Source organism: Pyxicephalus adspersus, chromosome 1 (assembly GCF_032062135.1).
Source record: "Pyxicephalus adspersus chromosome 1, UCB_Pads_2.0, whole genome shotgun sequence".
Taxonomy (NCBI): domain Eukaryota; kingdom Metazoa; phylum Chordata; class Amphibia; order Anura; family Pyxicephalidae; genus Pyxicephalus; species Pyxicephalus adspersus.
The window spans coordinates 43,781,261-43,801,363 of record NC_092858.1 but is presented as its reverse complement, the minus strand read 5'-3'; the positions used below and the strand labels follow the sequence as shown (position 1 = coordinate 43,801,363).

The following is a 20,103-nucleotide window of genomic DNA, read 5'->3' as shown; positions in this document are numbered from 1 at the left end:
AGTCTACATTGAACATTCAAGCTTGAAAATATAGGTACATAAAAGCTATGTGAGCTATTGGCCCCCACATATTGTAATTTCCTATGACAGCCATGAATAGAGAAGAGACTCTCATTACATATAGTGTAGTATACATTAACTGATACTAGAACCTTGCATTATCCTGTTCACATATCATATTTATTATTTACACCAGCATGCACTAAAGAATATTTTTTTTAATATAGAAAGAAAAAGAAAACAAGAACAGAAATGTTGTTGATGTCAATAACAAACTATCAGGTGCCATTTTACAGAACATTTCAAACAATTTCGAACAACAATTCGAAAATTTGATTGGTCACTATGGGCATCAACTACACTTTTGTTTCAACGGGCCAAATTTATAAAAGCTCTCCAAGGCTGAAAATGATACACTGTCATCAGTGAAGCTGGGTGATCCATTCCAGGTTTGCTGGATCACCCAGCTTCACTGATGAAAGTGTATCCTCTCAAGCCTTGGAGGGCTTTAATAAATCAGGCCAAATTAATTCACTTCTAAAATAGGCATTCAGGGTTCACAGTTTTTTGCACTTACATGGGTAATGCTACAAACTTGTCGGTGATGTCAACACGTGAGTAGAAAATATAGCTCAACTGCATGTTACTCTGACAGATTTTGTCCTCTCCGCAGCCTTCTTTCAGAAAGTTTACCTGGTTGGAGTAAAAGCACCACATTCTGTGTGAGACACATAAAGTTTATTTACAAAGGATAGCTACTTAGGGAAGAAATGAACAGGCAACACCTTCTCCAACATAGAGATATATGAGTTTGATTTAATTGCTGTACTTACAGCCAAATTGAGTAACATAATAATAATAATAATAATAATAATAATAAACATACAGTAATATTGGTATAATAGGGGATCATCAAATTGGGTATGAAAGTTTAGAATTTAATATGCATACTGTCTGGCATTTAATATAGAAACAGTAAATGAAGAACAGCATAAAAACACTGATATTGTAAAGGTGGGATCCACAGGAGAATACTCTGATGATGGGAAGGCATAAAGGTCAAGATGATGGCAAGAATACTGCAAAGTCATGGAGAAACAGCTAAAGTTTGGTGTGCCAATGTCCAAGGTCCAAGAGTCAGATTTGACTAATGGGACTAAATTACAAGATGACGAGACATCAATGGACCAAGAAGCAGACTTCTTCTGCAATAAAATTCTCTTACCTGCCTGATCGCAAAAGACAGCTTACAAAAATGTATGATATACCTAAATAAATGCAAAGAAAGCTCTCCTCTTTAAGGCTAAAATTTACTGTTATTGTGTCTAAACTTTCTGGCTCCATTTTAATAAACAAAGTCACTTTTATCCTAATACAGGGAACCCAATCAAATAAGGAAAACAAATGGTTTATTTATGCATCAAGCTACTTCAGCATAATAGTTAAATAATGCAAGAAAGTGTATTATACTAGATGTACAGCAAGCTATATGTAATATTTATTACAATGGACCTGAAACTGGAGAAGATCATAGGACCTGGGTGTAATCAAACAAGCCCGAAATGGATTTCCTAAAAACCCTTTGCTATTAGTTAGCAAATGTCTTCAATCCTGGACCAGACCCATTCTAAGTTTGTTGGATCACCCAGGTTCACCTATAGTAGTCTCCCCTATATCTGTATCTCCATTCTTGGAGCGCTTTATTAAATCAGGACGAGTGTGTTTAGCCACTTCAACTCTGTTACACTGGTCCACAGTCATTTTAACATTCACACTCTGAGCCTATTTATTCTGTAATAACTTTCACAAGTGCTTTCAAAAGTATATTTGTTCTTAATAAAAAAAAAACATGCTTTATTTAGGCAATATTGCCTTGCAAATGACATTTGTTGTTAATTTATGTAGACCTGCTATAAAAATTATACATTTTAATATATAATTTGTCTAATTTAAAAATAATTTTAATGAATTTAATTTTATTAAAAACTTAGCTACTTTTGAGCAAACTGAAAAAAAAAACCACAAACAAAATGAATGACAATTAAAAAACATAAAAGTTAATTTAAAAAAACAGAAAAATACTAGCTAAGGGAAGAAAAAAGTTAAGGTTAGGTTATATGAATGAAATAATAAATACAATTAAATAATTTAATTTTTTTCTTAAGATTACTTGAAGACCCAGCAACAGCAGGGGAAGAGACGCTTGACATTGTTGTTTAGGTTGTTTTATGTTGTATGCTTAAGGTTTTCAAGTGGTTAGGTATAATTATATGCAAAGATTACTAAGATTACGCATATTATTAGGTTTAGGTTCCCGTGGCTTATTACTCCCTTATATGTGTCATAACGGAACTTTGTGATATGACTATGGACTTTGTAAAGCGCTTTGTAATATGTCGGCACTTTATAAATACACGCAAATAAATGTCATCTGGAGCCTGCTGTGACACAAACTCCAAATACGTACAGACATAAATAAAAAAATGCAATATTTTCCATATAGCATACTTTTAGTACTGCCTTAAATAGAGGTCATTATACTTCTACACGGCAGATAACTGCACAAGCATGCAATATAAATATTTTCATTTTTATGTAGTGAGGATGATCAAACATCATAAGACATCACAGCCTTATGAGGCAACCATTTAAATGTCAATGTCCTTACCTCTGTGTTGTAGACATTGGGTACTTCGTCACTAAGAATAGGCATAAGCGGTGGCAGGGACTCTTCTGCAGACTGACGCTTGTGTCTTGCTTCAAGAATATTGTAAGTCAGAGTCACTGGGATCGATCGAAGTTTGTCTCTAATGTCCTCCTGTGGGTAAGTCAGAAGGTCAATAAGCAGGACAGGTATCCAACATATATGGGAAAATAAAAAAGACTAAAATTATTTTGTATGAGTGAAATTACAGCTTCAAAAATAGTTTTATATTTTGTGTGCAAAATATAATCATAATTCAATAGCAATAAAGTAGGTATATGGTCAAATAACCTGGATGTTCACAGTACTCTCACAATAATTTGCTATGGCAGCATGTGTAAATGTTTACCAAGTACCTTTTTTAGGGTGTGGGCAATTAGCATCATAAACACTGGCTGCAGAAAGGTATCTCGGGCTTTATTTCAATTTCAGGGGGCTTTAATTCAATTTTAGGGTGCTCTACCCACTTTTATTTGCAAAAACATCCACAGAAAAGCAACAAAAACAAGCAAATTTGTTCAGTCACATCATGACTGGAACAAAAACACAAAATTACCCTCCTGGCTCTCTATCAGTCCCACAAACTAAGAGAGACCCCCTGGGCTCCCCCAGCATGCAGCCTGTCTACCTGAGCCATACCTGGCCTCAGTCTCCAACTTCCCCCCTGTCTGGCCAGGTACTTCAGCGCTATTCTTATTCTCTGGGCTGGAAAAAGGGAGGAGTACCTGGCCCACCCATTACTTCCAGGACACTCCGGGCCTGGATCACAAATAAAATGCAGCATTTCTGACGCAATACAAATATGCATGAACCTATCCAGACCCTTTAATCCCTTTTCCAGGGCTAGATGATGCCAAATACCCTGCAAATTTGGCATCATATATTTACCCTTGTTACAAGGGGTAATTTATACTAGTCCAGTCTGTAGTGTCTAATCCCATACGCATTTCATGGAGAAATATGTGGTGGTAATGGTAGGCATTTGCAGAAGCAAGCTTTAAATTATTATTGTAAAAACAATTCCACCATTCAAGTGAAACTAAACCAACCTGCAACTGGTTTGGAAAACAATCATTGGGTGTATTTCTGTTTTAATTAAAAAAATATTTATAGCATTTAAGGTTTTCAATAAATAGGAACCAGCAGGAAACTTAAGGGATCCAACGACAATGATAGAAACATCTAGGGAAACTTAGGCTGAGTATAACTTTTAGGTTACTGGCCACCTGGCTACTGAGATTACCTATACCTGGCAGGGAAGTAACAGAAAAAAATCATTATCTTAATAAAAGCTGGTCGATTTTTTTACTATCCAAGGTCTACAATATACACTGACAACAGGATTCATTTATAAGTAAAGATGGTGAAGAGAAATGAGAAAAAAACATGATTTTTGCTCTTCTTCACTGTACAGCTTACCTGAAGTTTGAATATGGTGGTAGTACAGCGGCTGGAGGACTGTTTGTGGAGTTCTACCGTGGCACTGGACTGGTGTTCTGGATCATTTGGCTGGCGGGTTATGAAAGAAACACGACTAGACTTTCCTTGTTGCCTCCTAGTTGCCTCAGCCTCAAATACATATTTCAGAACTAAAAGAAAAAAAATACAAAATGATTCAAAAATATATTGAAATGCTTTTGTTTGACATTTTAACAACATATACTAAGAAGATTGAAATATCAAAAGCTACTCACTTAGCTAGTCCTATCTGCAATGTGAACCCGTGTCTAAACTATTGCCTGCTGGCCCAGAAACCTTAATCTCTCTTTACTGCCTATAGATTATGGTAAAGGTAACTGAAACTCAAATTACTTCAATTTGCAAGAAGGAAGTGATTCTTCTCTTTGTTCCCCCCATAATGACCTGCCAAGGTCATTCTAAGGTAGTAGGAGATAGCAGTGGTCCAAACCTAGACTTAATGGGTTGTGGCAAGAGGATTATATATGAGCGCTATCATGACAAGATATATGAATATTAAATAACTCTAGACCTGATCAGGTCCAGGTTTGTTTAGTGTAATCTCAATTGCGTAGCTTCTATAGATGTCAGTTTCTCAGGTTTAACCAAAAAAGAAATAACGTTAATACAGAATCTCATAAAGACAATTATGAAAAAAAATGATAAGGTAAAACATGTCTCACAAGGCAGAATTGGAAGCTACTCACTAATCTTTGGATTGTAAGTTGCAGGGAAGGCAGTGTAGCTGAAGCATACTCTAAATTCCACGCTGAAATGAAGAAGATAAAGAAGAACCTTGACAATGCATAAACAACACATAAAGTTCACGAATCTCACCAGAACACTGATCTTTCCAGTAAAATATAAATGTCTACAGCTGCACATGGCAGTTATGAATAACTACTAACTTTAAACTATTTTTTTAAATCTTCAATATTAAAACGTAAAACACCAATGTGATTTTATTACAAACAATAATCTATATGTAAATTAAAATATATTAGATCAAAACATAGTGAATTGTATAATTTTATATAAAGAACATGCAGAATAGCTATTTGCATGAAATATGCTATTTTTGTGTACTGGTAAACCTAACACAGTGCTGCATAATATAGAGTAATATTTATAAATTTAGTTTATTATTAATAATAATACCTGATAATCAGGAGAATAAATTCTGAAGCAGGGGTGCTGTACAGATAACAAAACTCTAACCGTCCTGTGCATGTAGGTAAAATGTGCATTGGTATGGTACAGATTGCCTGATATGATGTTGGTGCTGCTAAATGCAAAACTTTCAGTATTAATAATGTATTCTTACCAGATTCCCTTGCCATTCTTGCAGGTATGCTGCTCCAGGTCAATGTTTTGAGGAGTAACAGTGATGTCTTTATTAACATGAATAACAGTGCGAGATCTGAGATGCAGAAGAGATTTACAATATAGTTGGTAGTCTGATAAAATATTTGTGCAATTAAATCTAATGATTAACATAGGAACTTTAGTGCAGTGTTAAATATTAGCAGTTTTTGAAATGACTGTTTTAGCTGCAGTATGCTAAAAGATAGCAGTGATCACATAAATAATACATTTCAGGAATTAATGTATTGTTCTTATTCTGACACTACCCTAGAGTCATAAAATGTGGCCAGTAAGATTCAGCCATGCAGGAACTTACCTGTACAGAACCACTGTGTCAGATAAAGATCCAACTACCAGGTCTGGATAAGAGTTTCCATCAATGTCAAGGCCACCAGAAAATGAATAACCAAAGGTAGTAACCCCAACACTCACTCCATCCAAGATCTGGCAAACAAAGTAAAATGCATCTGAGAATTCAAAGCAATAAGGCTATTCTAGCAGAAAAGGAGAAATAACTACATATTTAGAGTACTTTGCATTTAGTCTTCCAAATTTGTAGCGTTACAACCAACATTTAGGATAGATTTATTTGGTAACTATTTGATTTACACAATATGCATAGAGGGTATTACCTTCTATGGCTACAAGTCTACATCCACATGTCTTTTGCTGTCACTCAGCTTTGTACATCTGAATTCTACAACTTGGGCCGTTCTTCATGATAAAACTGCTCTAACTCTGTCAAATTAATTGGGGGCCATTTGTTAAAATTTGGTCCCATCCATATTTTTTCAATTCTGACTAGTTTTCCACCTCTGCTAATAAAAAACTTTCTATAAACCCAATGCCATCACCACCATGCCTGATGGTGATAATGGTGATTTCAGAAGTATAATCAGTTCTTCATTTTACCTAAAGTAAAAAATTAAATTTTGGTCTTACTGAACCCTACAACTTTTTTAGAATTTTTAAGACTTTTTAGAATTTCTTCAAAGTCATTTTCTATTTGCTAGCAAATGTTTTGAATCCTGGACCAGATCTATTACAAATTAGCTGGATAACCCAGGTTCACTGATGAAAGTGTATCTTCTCCAGCCTTGGAGAGCTTTAATAAATCAGAGCCATAGACTTTTTGTACTCAATGTAATATTGTAACCTCTGGAAATAAAGGTTTTGGACTTTCCCAACTAATGTTACTTATAATTCTCATATACTTTAAATAAGAAAATGTAAGAATTGCCTTCATTTGCCTTTTACAATACCTGTGCTGGTTTGGTCACCAGTCCTGTTCGGCTTCCATGATATATGAATAGTTTGCCACTGCCATCAAATGGTGCTCCGACAGCAATATCTGTAGACAGAATTCAACAAATGTTACTCCCGAGTTCAAGGTAAGGGAGAGGCTGAGGATGGTCTTACGAAGACATTGTTTAGGGTTTCTCAGTTGACAAAAACTCAGCTGTGTTTAGTTGCAAAAATTCTACCTATTCTGAATACTTTAGGAGGCTCTGCTGAAAACAACATAATTCCACATGAACTAGATTATGTTTTCATAAGTGAATCCACCAAAACCTGGTATTTCACTGATGAATGCACATTTGTGAGTGTATATATTGCTGCTACTATGTTACCCCTGTAATCGAAGAATTGTAAAAGGCAGCTCTAGGCAAGTAACTATAAGGGCCTGATTTATTAAAGCTCTCCAAGGCTGGAGAGGATACACTTTTATCAGTGAAGCTGATTGAAAACATTTTCTAGCAAATTACTTAAAATAAATCCACTCCAGGTTTGCTGGATCACCCAGGTTCACTGATGAAAGTGTATCCTCTCCAGCCTTGGAGAGCTTTTATAAATCAGGCCCTATACCTGCACTACACATGAACTGGCAAACTGTTTACATATAAAAAGGGAAATAAAATCTATACAGTTAGTTTTTAAATCCACAAAACCCTGCCTCATCTAGAACCACACTGCTTGTGATAGGACGATGTAGGAATAATAGCATGCTAAAGAGGTCATCACTTTCCATTTCGTTTGTACTCAATTTCCTATTTTTCATTTATTTTGCACAGCCCTCAATATTTCAGTTTTCTATCCTTTCATTTTCAATAAAAATGATGTCATATCTTTTAACTCTCTCAGTTCACGTTATAAATCTTTCCTTCAGTAAAAAGGTGTGGGACATGACTGTCCCTCTCCCTCTTACTCTCCTTTAGGATGGTGTTACTCAGTCACAATCATATCTCATCTTTACTTTGATTTATGTTATGTAAATCCTCGTTGACTTCTACCATTGACCCATGTACTATAAGCTATATTGATTAGTTTTTTTTTCCTTGATCTCTGTTGGTGGTCCTTATTGCATCTCAATCCTGCACTGTGTTACCATAACTTCCTGTTAATGTATTCACATTACTTTGTCTTTTTAAAACCATGAAAAAATATTTATAATAAAAACAGGTTACTATTACAAAATTAGCACTGCATCAGTGTTACTTTTTCCCATCAAGCGGTTCTCAAAGATATCAAGGCTAATATTAAGAGATAGATTCATTAATTTTTATCAGTAAAATATACATTTATTTTTAATAATTGGATCCATAGCTAAATTAACAGTAATAGTGTATTTTTATTATATTAATGGAATTGAGCTTTGAAATGTCCCCATTCTTCATAACAAATCTATATCGTCATATAACTGAAGCATCCAATAAGGACCCAAAAACCAAAAAGGATGCAGCTGGCCGATGAACCTTGGAGCTAAGCTGCATAAATTCTGCACAGCAGTGACACTCTCTAGACACTATGTTACCTGCTATACAAATATAAATATCCTACAAGATGTGACAACTCATGCCATTACGCTTACCTTTATATCCATCCTGGTTGATATCTCCCAAACTGCCCACTGCTATCCCAAACATAGAACCATCTGTCCCGTTCAGACGTATAGGAGGAGAGCTGTCCAATTTGCCTTCTTTATTGATGTAGACATAGACAGCACCACCAATTTCTTCTTTGCGGGAGAAGAAATTGGGAGCACCCACCACTAGGTCAGTCCAACTAAGTAAAATAAAATATAAAAAGGAAGAACATAGTGAAAGATACAACACATCCGTGTAAATATCTATATACCATATCATTTGTATGTTATCTTTGCAAATGTTGTCTGTCTATATATAGTAACTTGTAGAATAAATCTACTGGTCCTGGCGCTGTTTATTAATATTAAAAAAGACAATTTGAGATTGTAAATCCCCAATAATAGGCTAAGAATAATCACCAACTTTGTAAGCAATGACAGTAAATATACCTGCAAAAACCCACAATCCTTGTTCTGGTGAGTATATTTAGACATTCTTTGATCCCCTATGTGAGTCATAGTAAAAAATGTCGGCCCATATAAATGTGATATATTTTGATAGGTATTCCTTTCATTGTTTGTATACGTTTGTATTCTTTTTGCCTTGTCCTATTTTGGGTTTAGTTGGACTTGAAAGAGAATTGAAGTTTTTCTTTTTTTTAAATAAACTGTGGTGAAGAGTTAATTTGGTTCCACTTACCCATCACCATTGAGGTCTTCCACTGCTACAGAGTAACCAAACGATGAGGCCAGAGTTTCTCCCCAAAGTGTTAACTCTGGGACAAGTTGACTTCCACTCTCTCGGCGCAGAATAACCACAGCCCCTGTGTGATTTGCCCGGGGGGCACCGCTTACAAAGCTTAGCTTGTCTTTTCCCGTCACCCCCCACCCTGAGTCCACTGAGAAACCTGGAGGAATCAGGGCAAGAGTCAGCAACTTTCAAGAATTAACATTTATAGACTAGAGGAAACATGTCACACATGGGATGTTAGAGATGGGAGAAAGCACTGAAGGTTACAGATCACTGGGAGACCCATCTAAAGTAAGAAGCCATGGTATAGATGGAATGCATTAAAGGCTGCAGTCAAAGGCATTATATTTTTTATTGGCCCATCTTTTTTATTGGACATCTTACTGCTGTATATATTATTATACTGTAATTGTCCCAGTACACTAGAGTTTTCCAGCGCCTTCTAATAATGTATTTCAGTAAGACTTATAAGAGTATTAGTCCATCCAAAAACCTATTTCCAATATACAAAGTAAGGAGGACTCAATCACCCAGTGGCCCATTAAATGACCGGTGTGTTAATAGCTTTTTACACTGTAAATGTACAACACAGTAGTGGAACGTTTTATGTACTGAAGTACAAATTTCTAAAAACACCTTTTGATCCTCCCAGTTTGTTCTTTTTAAGGCTTTTGTATAGGGTGATCAATACTGCAGAATGATGGTGTCCATGTGCTTCAATTCCATTTGCTACAATCAATGCCCTTTACTGGTTAAATGACAGTTGCTTCAATCTTTTAACATTTGAGAAACTGACTTCTTGTAAATATAACTGCCCCTTCTAATGGACAGTTTGGCCTTTTACAGTTATTGGAAAAACAATGACAGGATCAACAGGTAATACAACCATGTCATGGGGGACATAGAAAAATCCTACTGTGTTAATGATTGTGATAGACTGCATCATATGTCACATTTTTATTTTGCTTATGGGTATATTGTTAAACATGAATCACTACTGTGAGTTATTGCAGATTACTGCCCTTTACAATACCGGTAGCAGCTTATTGCCTTCTTTTATTCTACAATTTATCTGGAATAATTACAAATACAAAAATCATTTAACATACTGATATATTAGACAACACTTATCCAAACATGGTGTAACTATGTAAACACCTACATACAAGTGTTTTTTTATTTCTAATGTGTCCCAATCATGATGAACATCAACTGCTGGTGTTCAAATCTGGCATGTGAGTGTATATTTGGGAAGGAGGAACTGCTACCAAGACGTTTTTTATCTTAAAAGGGAATGAGGCAAGTTCAGAACTGACACCATGTTTTTGGTGACTACATGTCCAGACAGAGAATTAGGACAAATTTCCACAGTAAAGACATAGGGGTGCAATTAGAACCAAATAGAGGTTTAATCATTCCTTGTTCTAGTCAAAATTAGAAAATGACTAGATTTTTATTAGCATGATCCATCAGACAAAAGCTGATATGTACTGACCTTCAAGTTTGCCTCTGTGTTCTCTGTATATATGGAAAGCAATAATACTGACTGGAGTAGGAAAATAGAACTGGAACTTTTGTTCTGGGAAACACAGGGTGAGTAAAGCTCCAAAGGGCTGAGAAACTCTTGTGTACAGCAATTATAGTTTAGCTGGGGTTATTTAACATATTTTAGTATCCTAATAAAATACTTCCGGAGACAAAGTTCTGAAAAAAGGGCCAGTAGACCTAAATTCTAGTTAATGTGTAATATATATATATATATATATACAAACAGCTACAATTATGTAAATTTAGATATTGTAGATTGTGTTCAGACAACCTATTCAGATAAGTACAAATACATTTTTTCACTTTGGAATTCTTTAGGCTCTGCAAACTTGCACCTTATACTGTATACATGTAGGCATATGCTATTCTCTATCTTCTGAACTAGATAGCAGTTCAGCAGTACTGATGCTGAATTCATTGTGCTTCACTATAGTTGACATTAAAGCCCAGAAGTCAAGGAATGACAGCGTCCATCTAAAGCTTCCTACTGATGCAATTAGCTATTGGTCACCGGTGTAGGAAAATATCTTCTCTCAATAAATTATGTAAAATATAAAAGAGCAGAAATTTGGGAGGCGGTATTGCTGTTTATAAAAGTAAAAGCCCTGAGTGATGGCGGGACATCTTCATTCAACTTCACCTACTAACCCTGACTTCCAAACTTAATATCGAAGTATTGGTTGGGATGACAGCCATGTCAACAATAGTAGCTCTCATATTTGAAGTATCACAAATTTGATATATGCACATATTTATATCAATAAAATTGTAGTTTAGATACATTGGCCCTTTAATTTTGTAAGGGGTCAGAAGAAAGGGGACTGATGTGAGGCACGACTCAGCTCCCCCTCACTTTGTAGCCCCGTGACTAGGAAGCAGGTGAAGCAGCAATCACAATGATGGAGACAGTTATGTGAATTCAGTGTTAGACTGGTCCATGATATTGGTTCACAAGCAATAGGCTCCACTAGTCCTGGTTCTATTTACCCACCACATGTTTCTTACATGTTTTTATTTAGTTTGCATGCCAAGTGATGGGTCATGTGTAACCAGTACAGGTTGAGTCTGTCAAAATAGTTACAAATGAGATGATAGAAATGAAAATATTAATTACTTCATCCACCTTTCTTAGAACTGTGAAATTTTGGATATCATAAATGTATAATATTTCCCACCAATACAGAGGTAGTGACTAGATCAAATGCTTCTAATGAAACTTTAAAAAGTATATATTTAATATAATGATAAATATAAAATTTTTCATCTTTTAGTTAATAAGCGACAAGGAAGTTCCATAAGCATGTAGGCAGTTTATAGGACTATGGACTGACTTTTTATGTAACGCATACCCTAGTTACCTGCATTTTTTTAGGGAATAAGAGCCATAATGAACAGGCTGCTCACCATTCACATAGACTATCCACCTTCAGCCTCCATCCTTTCCCCTCCCATTGTTTTACATTATAACTGCCAGGAGTTATCAAATGCTCCAAGTCAATGACAGGCAATTCCTAACACACCAGCAGTGTAAAAATACACACATTAAATATAACAGGCCAGCTCTCTTAAACTGTTATAAACAGTACTCATATCACATAATTCTGAACAAAGGATAAGAACAAAGATAACTTGCTCAGATTATTTTTTGTTTCTATTTTTTGAGGTCAAGCAACTTACTCAAATTATTTTATGTTTCTTTGTACCAAATACAGTAGAGATTTTAGGAACTTATTCCCATGCATCCTGTTATTTATAGTGAATAAGTAATCCAACAGAAGGATTTCCTGTTACTGGTCTTCATTGTTTAGCTCTGACCTAGTAAACTACTTTGACTTAGCATGTTTCTATCAAATACATGTAGCCACAGATAAGGAATACCCATCATTTATTCTAAGATGGGACAGCCTGCATTCTAACATTCTATATTGAATGGAAACACATGACATATCAAAGCAGCTTCACTATAAATAAAATATAATGTTATTTTGGTTTATATGTAATATAAACTATACATGTTTCTATTGTATATGGTTGCCTCCCCATTTACTAACCATTAAATAGATGTACTGTACATCATTTTACCCATACTTCTATTATACTAAATTCAAGAAATGTATTACAAAGGTGGATGATGCTTATTAAATCACATATAGGATGTTTTTTAACACAGGCACAGCCAGCCAGCATGATCAATGGAACAGCAAAACAGTGTATTGTACAAAGCAGTAACAGCCCAATGCATAGGTAAGTCAATAGCAAGCTGATGAAGCAGAGGTAGTGTGCAAATTTTTATTATCTTGCAGCGTGCAGCCCTAATGCAAGCCATGTCACTAAAAGAAAAAGAAAGTAAACATTACAACTTGTGTTTCATATATGTGTGTGTGTTTTATTAGGTGGCTCTAGTGTAGTGTAATTACAGTCAATATACTATCTTCAGACAATGGATATTTATAGGTTACAGTATCAATTTAGTCCACATGAAATGAAAGAACTACTCCAGTAAAATATATAAAACAGAATCTGTTTTCATATAGAGATTGCATACACTGGAAGCTAAAAGCAGAAATTAGGCATTGTCTGAAATTCTGCAGAATCTCAGCCTCTGAAAAGTGTTGCCATGCTGTGTTTCCTGGATTACAGGATCAATAGGTGTGTGTGCAACACAATCCCTGTTTATACTTAGCGGTCAGTTTATTGGGTATTCCCACTTGTTAAAAATAGCCAGATGGTGAATCATGTGTGAAAGCCAATATATAAAGCATTCAGACATTGTCAAGGGACTCAGCTAAACATTAAAATTTGCTATGCAACTTAAATGGCTTTGATTGTAGAATGATTCTTGGTTCTAGAGCGTAGTGGTTGTAGAATCTCAAAAACTGCTGACCTCTATAGAGTCAGAATTTTCACTTTTTATAGTCTATTGGTTTGAACACCCTATTAATTAGAGATCAGAAGAGAACAGCCTGGCTTGTTTAGGACAAGATGTAGTCTACAACTATACAAGTAACCACAATTTACATGAAGGATTCCACTGCTGTAAACTCAGTATAGGGCAGTAAAATAAGGCTGCAGAAGGTGCAATATTATTAGGACTGGATGGGTTAAGATTTAAAAAAAAATGCTATCTACAGACAAATCTTTATTTTAGCTGTGACCGTAAATTTAGCCTATAGTGTATATACACTATTGTAGCTGACCATGCACAACCCTTTTTAGCCATTGAAATGGTTCACCTAATAAAGTAGCTACCAGATTTATTTGGTTGTGACATGTATTTTGCCCCTGGACTAGGGCCCTTTATAATCTTGTCACTGGTTCTGGTGCTTTGTCTGAGTATTTCGCACTACTGTTTTTGTATACAACAGCACGACAGCTATCCAGCTACCCGTGTGTTTAGATCCCCTTGGCAGGTATACCAATGCCTATGGGGGAATATTTTATCTGGTTGGACAGGTGAAATTTGAAATTGTGGGTTCCAAATCAATGGAGAAAAGGGAAAGGAGTGGGGGATACCTCCATATTACTAGGAGGAGTACAATGTCAAGGTAAATTATTTGAATTATCAAAAATAATTATAATAAAATAAAATAACACATAACTGTAGCCATGACAGAAATAGTGTGAAATCGGTCAGGGATTAATCCCTTTCTGGATCCTTACAGCTCTCTATTAATTATGGATATATCCATACAGCAAATTCTCCACAGCAAATCCAGAGCAGACAATACTGCATTTATACTCAGTCTATAAAAATAATTTTAACAATGTTATGTCTCTATAGGCTTAGCTGGAGAGCACGCCTATTACAGCCATGATAGGGTTGTGAATAGTTATAGAACCCTTACAGGCTACTCTCTCTAACTTTACCCAAAGTCTAAAAAGTATTTAAGTGCATTTAATTTTAAAATGTTTAGATAAATATTGAACATTTGTATAAAACCAGCTAACAAAATAAAGTACCCTGAAAAGCTCATCATAGATTCAAAGCAAAATAAACAGCCAGGGTGTATGCATGGTAATGTATGGGGAGCTGCTTTAGTAAAACTGCATAGCTGCAAGACACATGCAACTCAATTGTCTTTGCGAACCACAAAGCTTAAAAATATGCATACAGGGAAACATCCAACAGGATTATCTAAATCTATTTAGATTCAATTATCCACTACTTTATTACCACATTGGTATTATTTTGTGTGTTGTCTCATAATAATAAGTATGGATCTATATCACATGTAAATAGTATTTATTGTAATTAATGTTCTTTCTGCATTTATGCATTTACTTTTTTCACTTATGAAAACTGGACTATAGGAACATAGGTACTGTGACCAATAGAAACCACTTTTTATTTTTTTTTTCACCTCTTTTATACATTTTTCTAAATAGATCTGAAGATGCCATAAACGCTTCCTTTTACTGTGTATTTCATAAAACAGTGACAGGGCCACGACATGCTCTAAACCTTACTAACCAATAGATTTCAACTTTTATTTTACTGTAACCTGAGAAAAGCTGATTTCTGATCGGTTGCTTTGGTTACTTTAGTCCCTGTAATATATTATAAGGCCAGAGTGCTGCAATAATGGAAAAATAAATACAGACATCATGCAAAATAAAAAAAAGCCATACCTCACACACTACTAACAAACAGCAGACACATGCAAAGCGAAAAATAATTGGATTACCAGAGCCATAGATGGGCACTCATGGGAAGATAGAAACATGCAGGAGGAAGGAGCTGAACCCGGCCACTGCACACACTTATGCAAATTACAAACCTAAATAGCTATTGAGAGCCACATCATGGCCCAGCCTGGCTGCCTCTTCCTTGGGCTCCAGCGATTTATAAACCAGCTGATCCGGGTCTGAACTATCAATGTTTGTGACAAACAAGATTCCTGTGCCATGATCATGAATCCCCCAGGAAGAGAGGTAGAGGGGGAGAGAGAAAGAGAAGGGAACACGAGTTAGAAGGTAGGAAGAAAGTGTGTGTCGTGGCTTTGGAAGCTGAAAGAGAGAGTGATGGAGAAAGAGACTTTGGCAAAAATTGTGTCTCATTAACACTCTTCTGATTGTTCTAGTCAATTGTTTCACTTACTTAAGAGCAAATTTATGATTACTGCAGCATTTTCCTATGCTATATTTTTTTATTTATATTTTTCCTAGAGGAAGTCATGATTTATCCCCCTATTTTACTGTGCTTCCATGATGAGATGTGTCTGAACCCTAGTCCCGCTGTAACACCCAGAGCTAACCCCCCTGACTTCTGTCTTCAAAGTACATTATCCATTCTCTGCTATGGAGAATCCACAACAGGGGTAATGACACTAACTTTCATAAAAAATGCTACTTACAGAACTTTACCTTCAAAGGTTCTCTTAAGGACCACTGAAAGGGGCTCAGTACTGGAACAGCATGCCACATTTGGACCCTACTTTGGCCTTCCATATATAAACGTAGGAGAAATTTAAGAACACTTACCCACTTTCCCCAGAGGAGGAATAAAAAAGTACTCAGACCCTATCATAAGGACCAAAATAAATGAGCTAAAAAAAGGAACCATGCACATGGTGCCACAGTGATGGATGGGAATGGTAAAGGTATGAGGTCCTAAAAGACGTTCAGACATCAACTTTATCTGTGGCTCTCACTGTTTGATCAAATGATAGCTCAAAGTCACAAAAGCAGACAGTATTGAAAGACTTCCCTTTGCAAGATGTTGTAACAGGTCTGTAATTGCATCAGATAAATTCTGCTTAATTTATGCCTAAATAGAAAAGTATCTCTACTCAGGATTCCTAACCCAACATGTTGGAGGAACAAATGTCCCCCTCCCTGACAGTTACCTTCAACTCCTGATTCTGACACTGGTATTTATTTTACACTTCCAGGTGACCAGGGGGGCATAAAAGTTATGTTATATGAGCTGCTGGTATGCCCCAGATTATGCTTAAATACGTAGTTCTGTAATTTTCTATATTTTGCTGCAGTAATTGTATAAACTTATGTATATTTTTTGTATTTTGCTAGCCTATTGATGGCAGCAGTCTGTATAATTCTGAGGCAGTTCTCTTTCCCTTTCAGGCTCTCTTCGGCAACCAGCCACAACCTCATACCAAGATAGCTGTTGTATGGCAGTGGGATCAATTCAGGTTTCTGGCTGTTTTCTCCAGCAACTTCATATGGACCGTCATCGTAAGTACCAAGATCCAGAGCACTCTGATTAAAGAGCTCCACACGCAGCTCACCTGGGAGGCAAAGTAAGCATGAGATGGAAGCTCAGGCCTTAAACACATATACAGTATTCCTGTTTGAAAGGAAAGAACATAGACAACCAAAAGCTGGTAAAAAAAACAATAAGGTTCTGAAAAAAATATTTATTAAAAGAAGCAGAATTAATAAGTTAACACTGCAGGATGCTCTAAAAAAAAATAGGTCAAATGTACACTTAGTTTTAACAGGGATATGGGTGTTCGGTAGGAAAATTGATGTAGCCTTTTAAGGCCAAATATGCCAACCCTTTATAACAAATTATAGATAATAAACACAAAGAAAAGGGAAGGGTTTTTTTGGCAAGCAGTAAATGTATTATTGCAAATCCTTCATAATACATTAAACATATACACTGAACTGAATTTCAGTCATAGTGACAGTACGAGACAATTCCAAAAGCGAATGAAGCCAAAGTAGGCACTAGACAATCATCATCTGATTGGAAAAGGGTGAAAAGGTACAAATAATTATATTCGCATACGTAACCGTCGTATACCCGACGCGTTTCCCCTGTTTTAGGCTTCCTTAAGGGTAGCGCTATGCTTAGCGAGTCATTCGGTGAGTACCCATCAACATCTGGGCTAGCAATTGATAACCAGGATATAGATAAAGTATAGATAACCAGGTTTTAAATAATAAAACAAACCGACCAGTATGTACAGAGGTACAAGTTACATACTGGTCTGTTTGTTTTATTATTTAAAACCTGGTTATCTATACTTTCAATAGTTGCTACGGCATTGATACCAATATTGTTGTTTAGTTCTTTATTCTGTACTCTATACTATATCTGGTGCTTATATTGTGACATATATATATATTTTTTAATTTTAATTTGTACCACTGTTATTCCAATGTATCTATTGCTAACCCAGATATTGACGGGTACTCACTGCATGACTAGCTAAGCTGTCCTTCCTGTTACAGGGTGACAATTGACTCAAAGCCCCCTCGTATTGTCACCCCCTCACAAGCATCCCTTGTAGATATAACAAATGGCCATGAAGATATACATTGCACTGACATAGTCTTAAATGGCAATGTATCAGCTAACTGGTCCAAAGCACAAGCTAGGGTTTGTGCAAGTGGGCTGGAAGTGAATGGAAAAGGCTGGAAGGAAATAGACAATGGCTGTCACACCCAGCTAATTACCCAAGTAAAATATGACTTCCATAGAAATGGTTAACAACCCCATAATATTTACCTTTCCAGTTATAGGTTCCAGGGGCGCCAAACATGATATAATGATTATCTGATGTGAATCCAGCTGACATTCCCTGTTGGCAGAACCCAAACATCTCATGACCTTGAGGCCGACCCTCACAGAATTTCCAGTCTCCTCCATCAAGGTCTTCACTGGTAGTCAGATCTTCACTCAGGACAAAGCAACGACCAATGACATCTCTTGTTTCTGATGGTTGTCTTACTCTTTGACGTGAATCATATAGATGAGCACAGGTCTATAAAAGAGGATAATGGATGATCAGACAAGGCATGCCAGGAAATCCTATATTAGGAGTCATAATTTGAAAAAAATGTAATAAAAATAAACCAAAATACATAATATCAAAGAAAAAAAAAAGTTCAGTGGGGCCCTTGAATTGGGGACGTGATTTTTAGAGTTATTTTGTTCTCCTTGCACTTGTGGGTTGCACATACAGCTCTAGTTTTAAATGTAAATTGTCTTTTACCAAAATACATCCCTAAATTGTGTGCTACAGATTAATAGAGATAGTTTACTCTCAGCTTTTCAGGGACTAAAATGATCCACAAGTGATGTAAAGAGAGACCTATAAAAAAGAAAATCAGTAATATATAAAAAAAACAACACATACATTTTATATAAATAGTAATTTATTTTACTTTCACTGACTTGTCTGTATGAGTAAATAACCCTTGCTTAGCCTATCTGCAGACCGCTATTATTATTGTATCTGTCACACTTATATTACTGGTGGGTGAAAAGTCATTTAGAGGATTGTGCTTTGTAATTTTGTAATTCTAAGCACTGCACAGTAATGAAACCATAAAAAATATACAGCTTTTTGACAACCAAAAAAAAAATGTTGACTCTTCATTACTGTTCCTTTTTAAAGTGGAACCCATAGCTACAAAACCAATAAAATGTACACACTACAACCACTATGAGTCAATGCACCCCTGTACAGGATTTCACAATTAATATTTATTATGAGGAACCTAACATTTTAGCTGTATTGTGTATTGTGCTTACTTTTTTTCCACCCTGAAGAAAAACAAACATAGACAAAACATAAATAGTTGCCATAATTATTCTATTTAACTTGTATTTTTCTCATATTGACAACTCCAGAAAATCCTGACAAAGCAAAAAAAAAAATTCTTCCTACTCAATGTAAAAGCTACATAAAGGACTGGACTGTTTAGATGGAGAATGCTGAATCTTACAACTTTGTAACTCTGAACTCATTGAGTTACTATTGATCCTTGTAAAGGCCTTTGAAGGTTAACATTTTGCTTACATCAGCCCCCAGTTATTTTCCTAGGTAGTTAGTGATAACTAATAGAAGATCAGTAGACACAGGAAAAATATTTTCCATAGTTACAGCTTTATCTAAATTATTTCCATGTCTAGGGAATTTACCAAGAAGAATTATCAGACATGCAGGTATGCAGGTACATACGTGTAATCTAACACTTAAATGGATGTTGTCATGCACAAAAACATCAAGTCAGCCTTGCAGCTTTCCTTGCACGATAAAATGCACATGCATAAAGTCCTAATCTACGTGTAACAATCTTTATTTTCCACAAACATGAATAAAAGCGGCATTCCTCATCCTGCATCTGTATCTTCTAAAACGCAAACTGTGCAAGAGCTGAACCTCAGACAAATTATAACAAAATTATTGCCCACTTATTAGTTATACACCTATTCTTACAATCAATAAATATATTTAAATGCAATTCAATAAAATACTTGAATTTGATTTGAAATCCTCTGTACAGCAATACTGTACAACAACACTAGGAAAAGCATGACAGGAATGGCAATCAGATAATTTGCATTCAAATGTGCTGATAAGAAACATGTTGGCATGAGTACAGAACAAAGAGATTACTTCCACAGTCTGTTGCTGCTCCCTCACTGCCCAGCCTGGT

General features: G+C 35.7%; 1 protein-coding gene across 10 annotated transcripts in view; it reads right to left on the bottom strand.

Annotated features, from left to right (window-relative positions):
• Positions 1-20,103, bottom strand: part of ITGA7 (integrin subunit alpha 7) — a 79,370-nt gene that overhangs the window by 17,366 nt on the left and 41,901 nt on the right. For 7 of the 10 annotated variants that reach the window (XR_011920405.1, XM_072409089.1, XM_072409126.1 and 4 more), the window contains exons 4-14: positions 18,167-18,422; positions 16,806-16,937; positions 9,091-9,298; positions 8,397-8,590; positions 6,790-6,878; positions 5,844-5,971; positions 5,487-5,582; positions 4,870-4,931; positions 4,124-4,293; positions 2,669-2,818; positions 578-693 (exon numbers count right to left, since the gene is read on the bottom strand). Coding sequence is in view for 9 of the 10 variants with exons in the window: in XM_072409089.1 (XP_072265190.1) it covers positions 578-693; positions 2,669-2,818; positions 4,124-4,293; positions 4,870-4,931; positions 5,487-5,582; positions 5,844-5,971; positions 6,790-6,878; positions 8,397-8,590; positions 9,091-9,298; positions 16,806-16,937; positions 18,167-18,422 (1,601 nt within the window). In the remaining variant the exon portion in view is untranslated. Of the gene's footprint in view, positions 1-577; positions 694-2,668; positions 2,819-4,123; positions 4,294-4,869; positions 4,932-5,486; positions 5,583-5,843; positions 5,972-6,789; positions 6,879-8,396; positions 8,591-9,090; positions 9,299-15,467; positions 15,588-16,805; positions 16,938-18,166; positions 18,423-20,103 lie in introns of all 10 variants that reach the window. The other 3 variants (XM_072409081.1, XM_072409146.1, XM_072409138.1) reach the window with 2 other exon arrangements.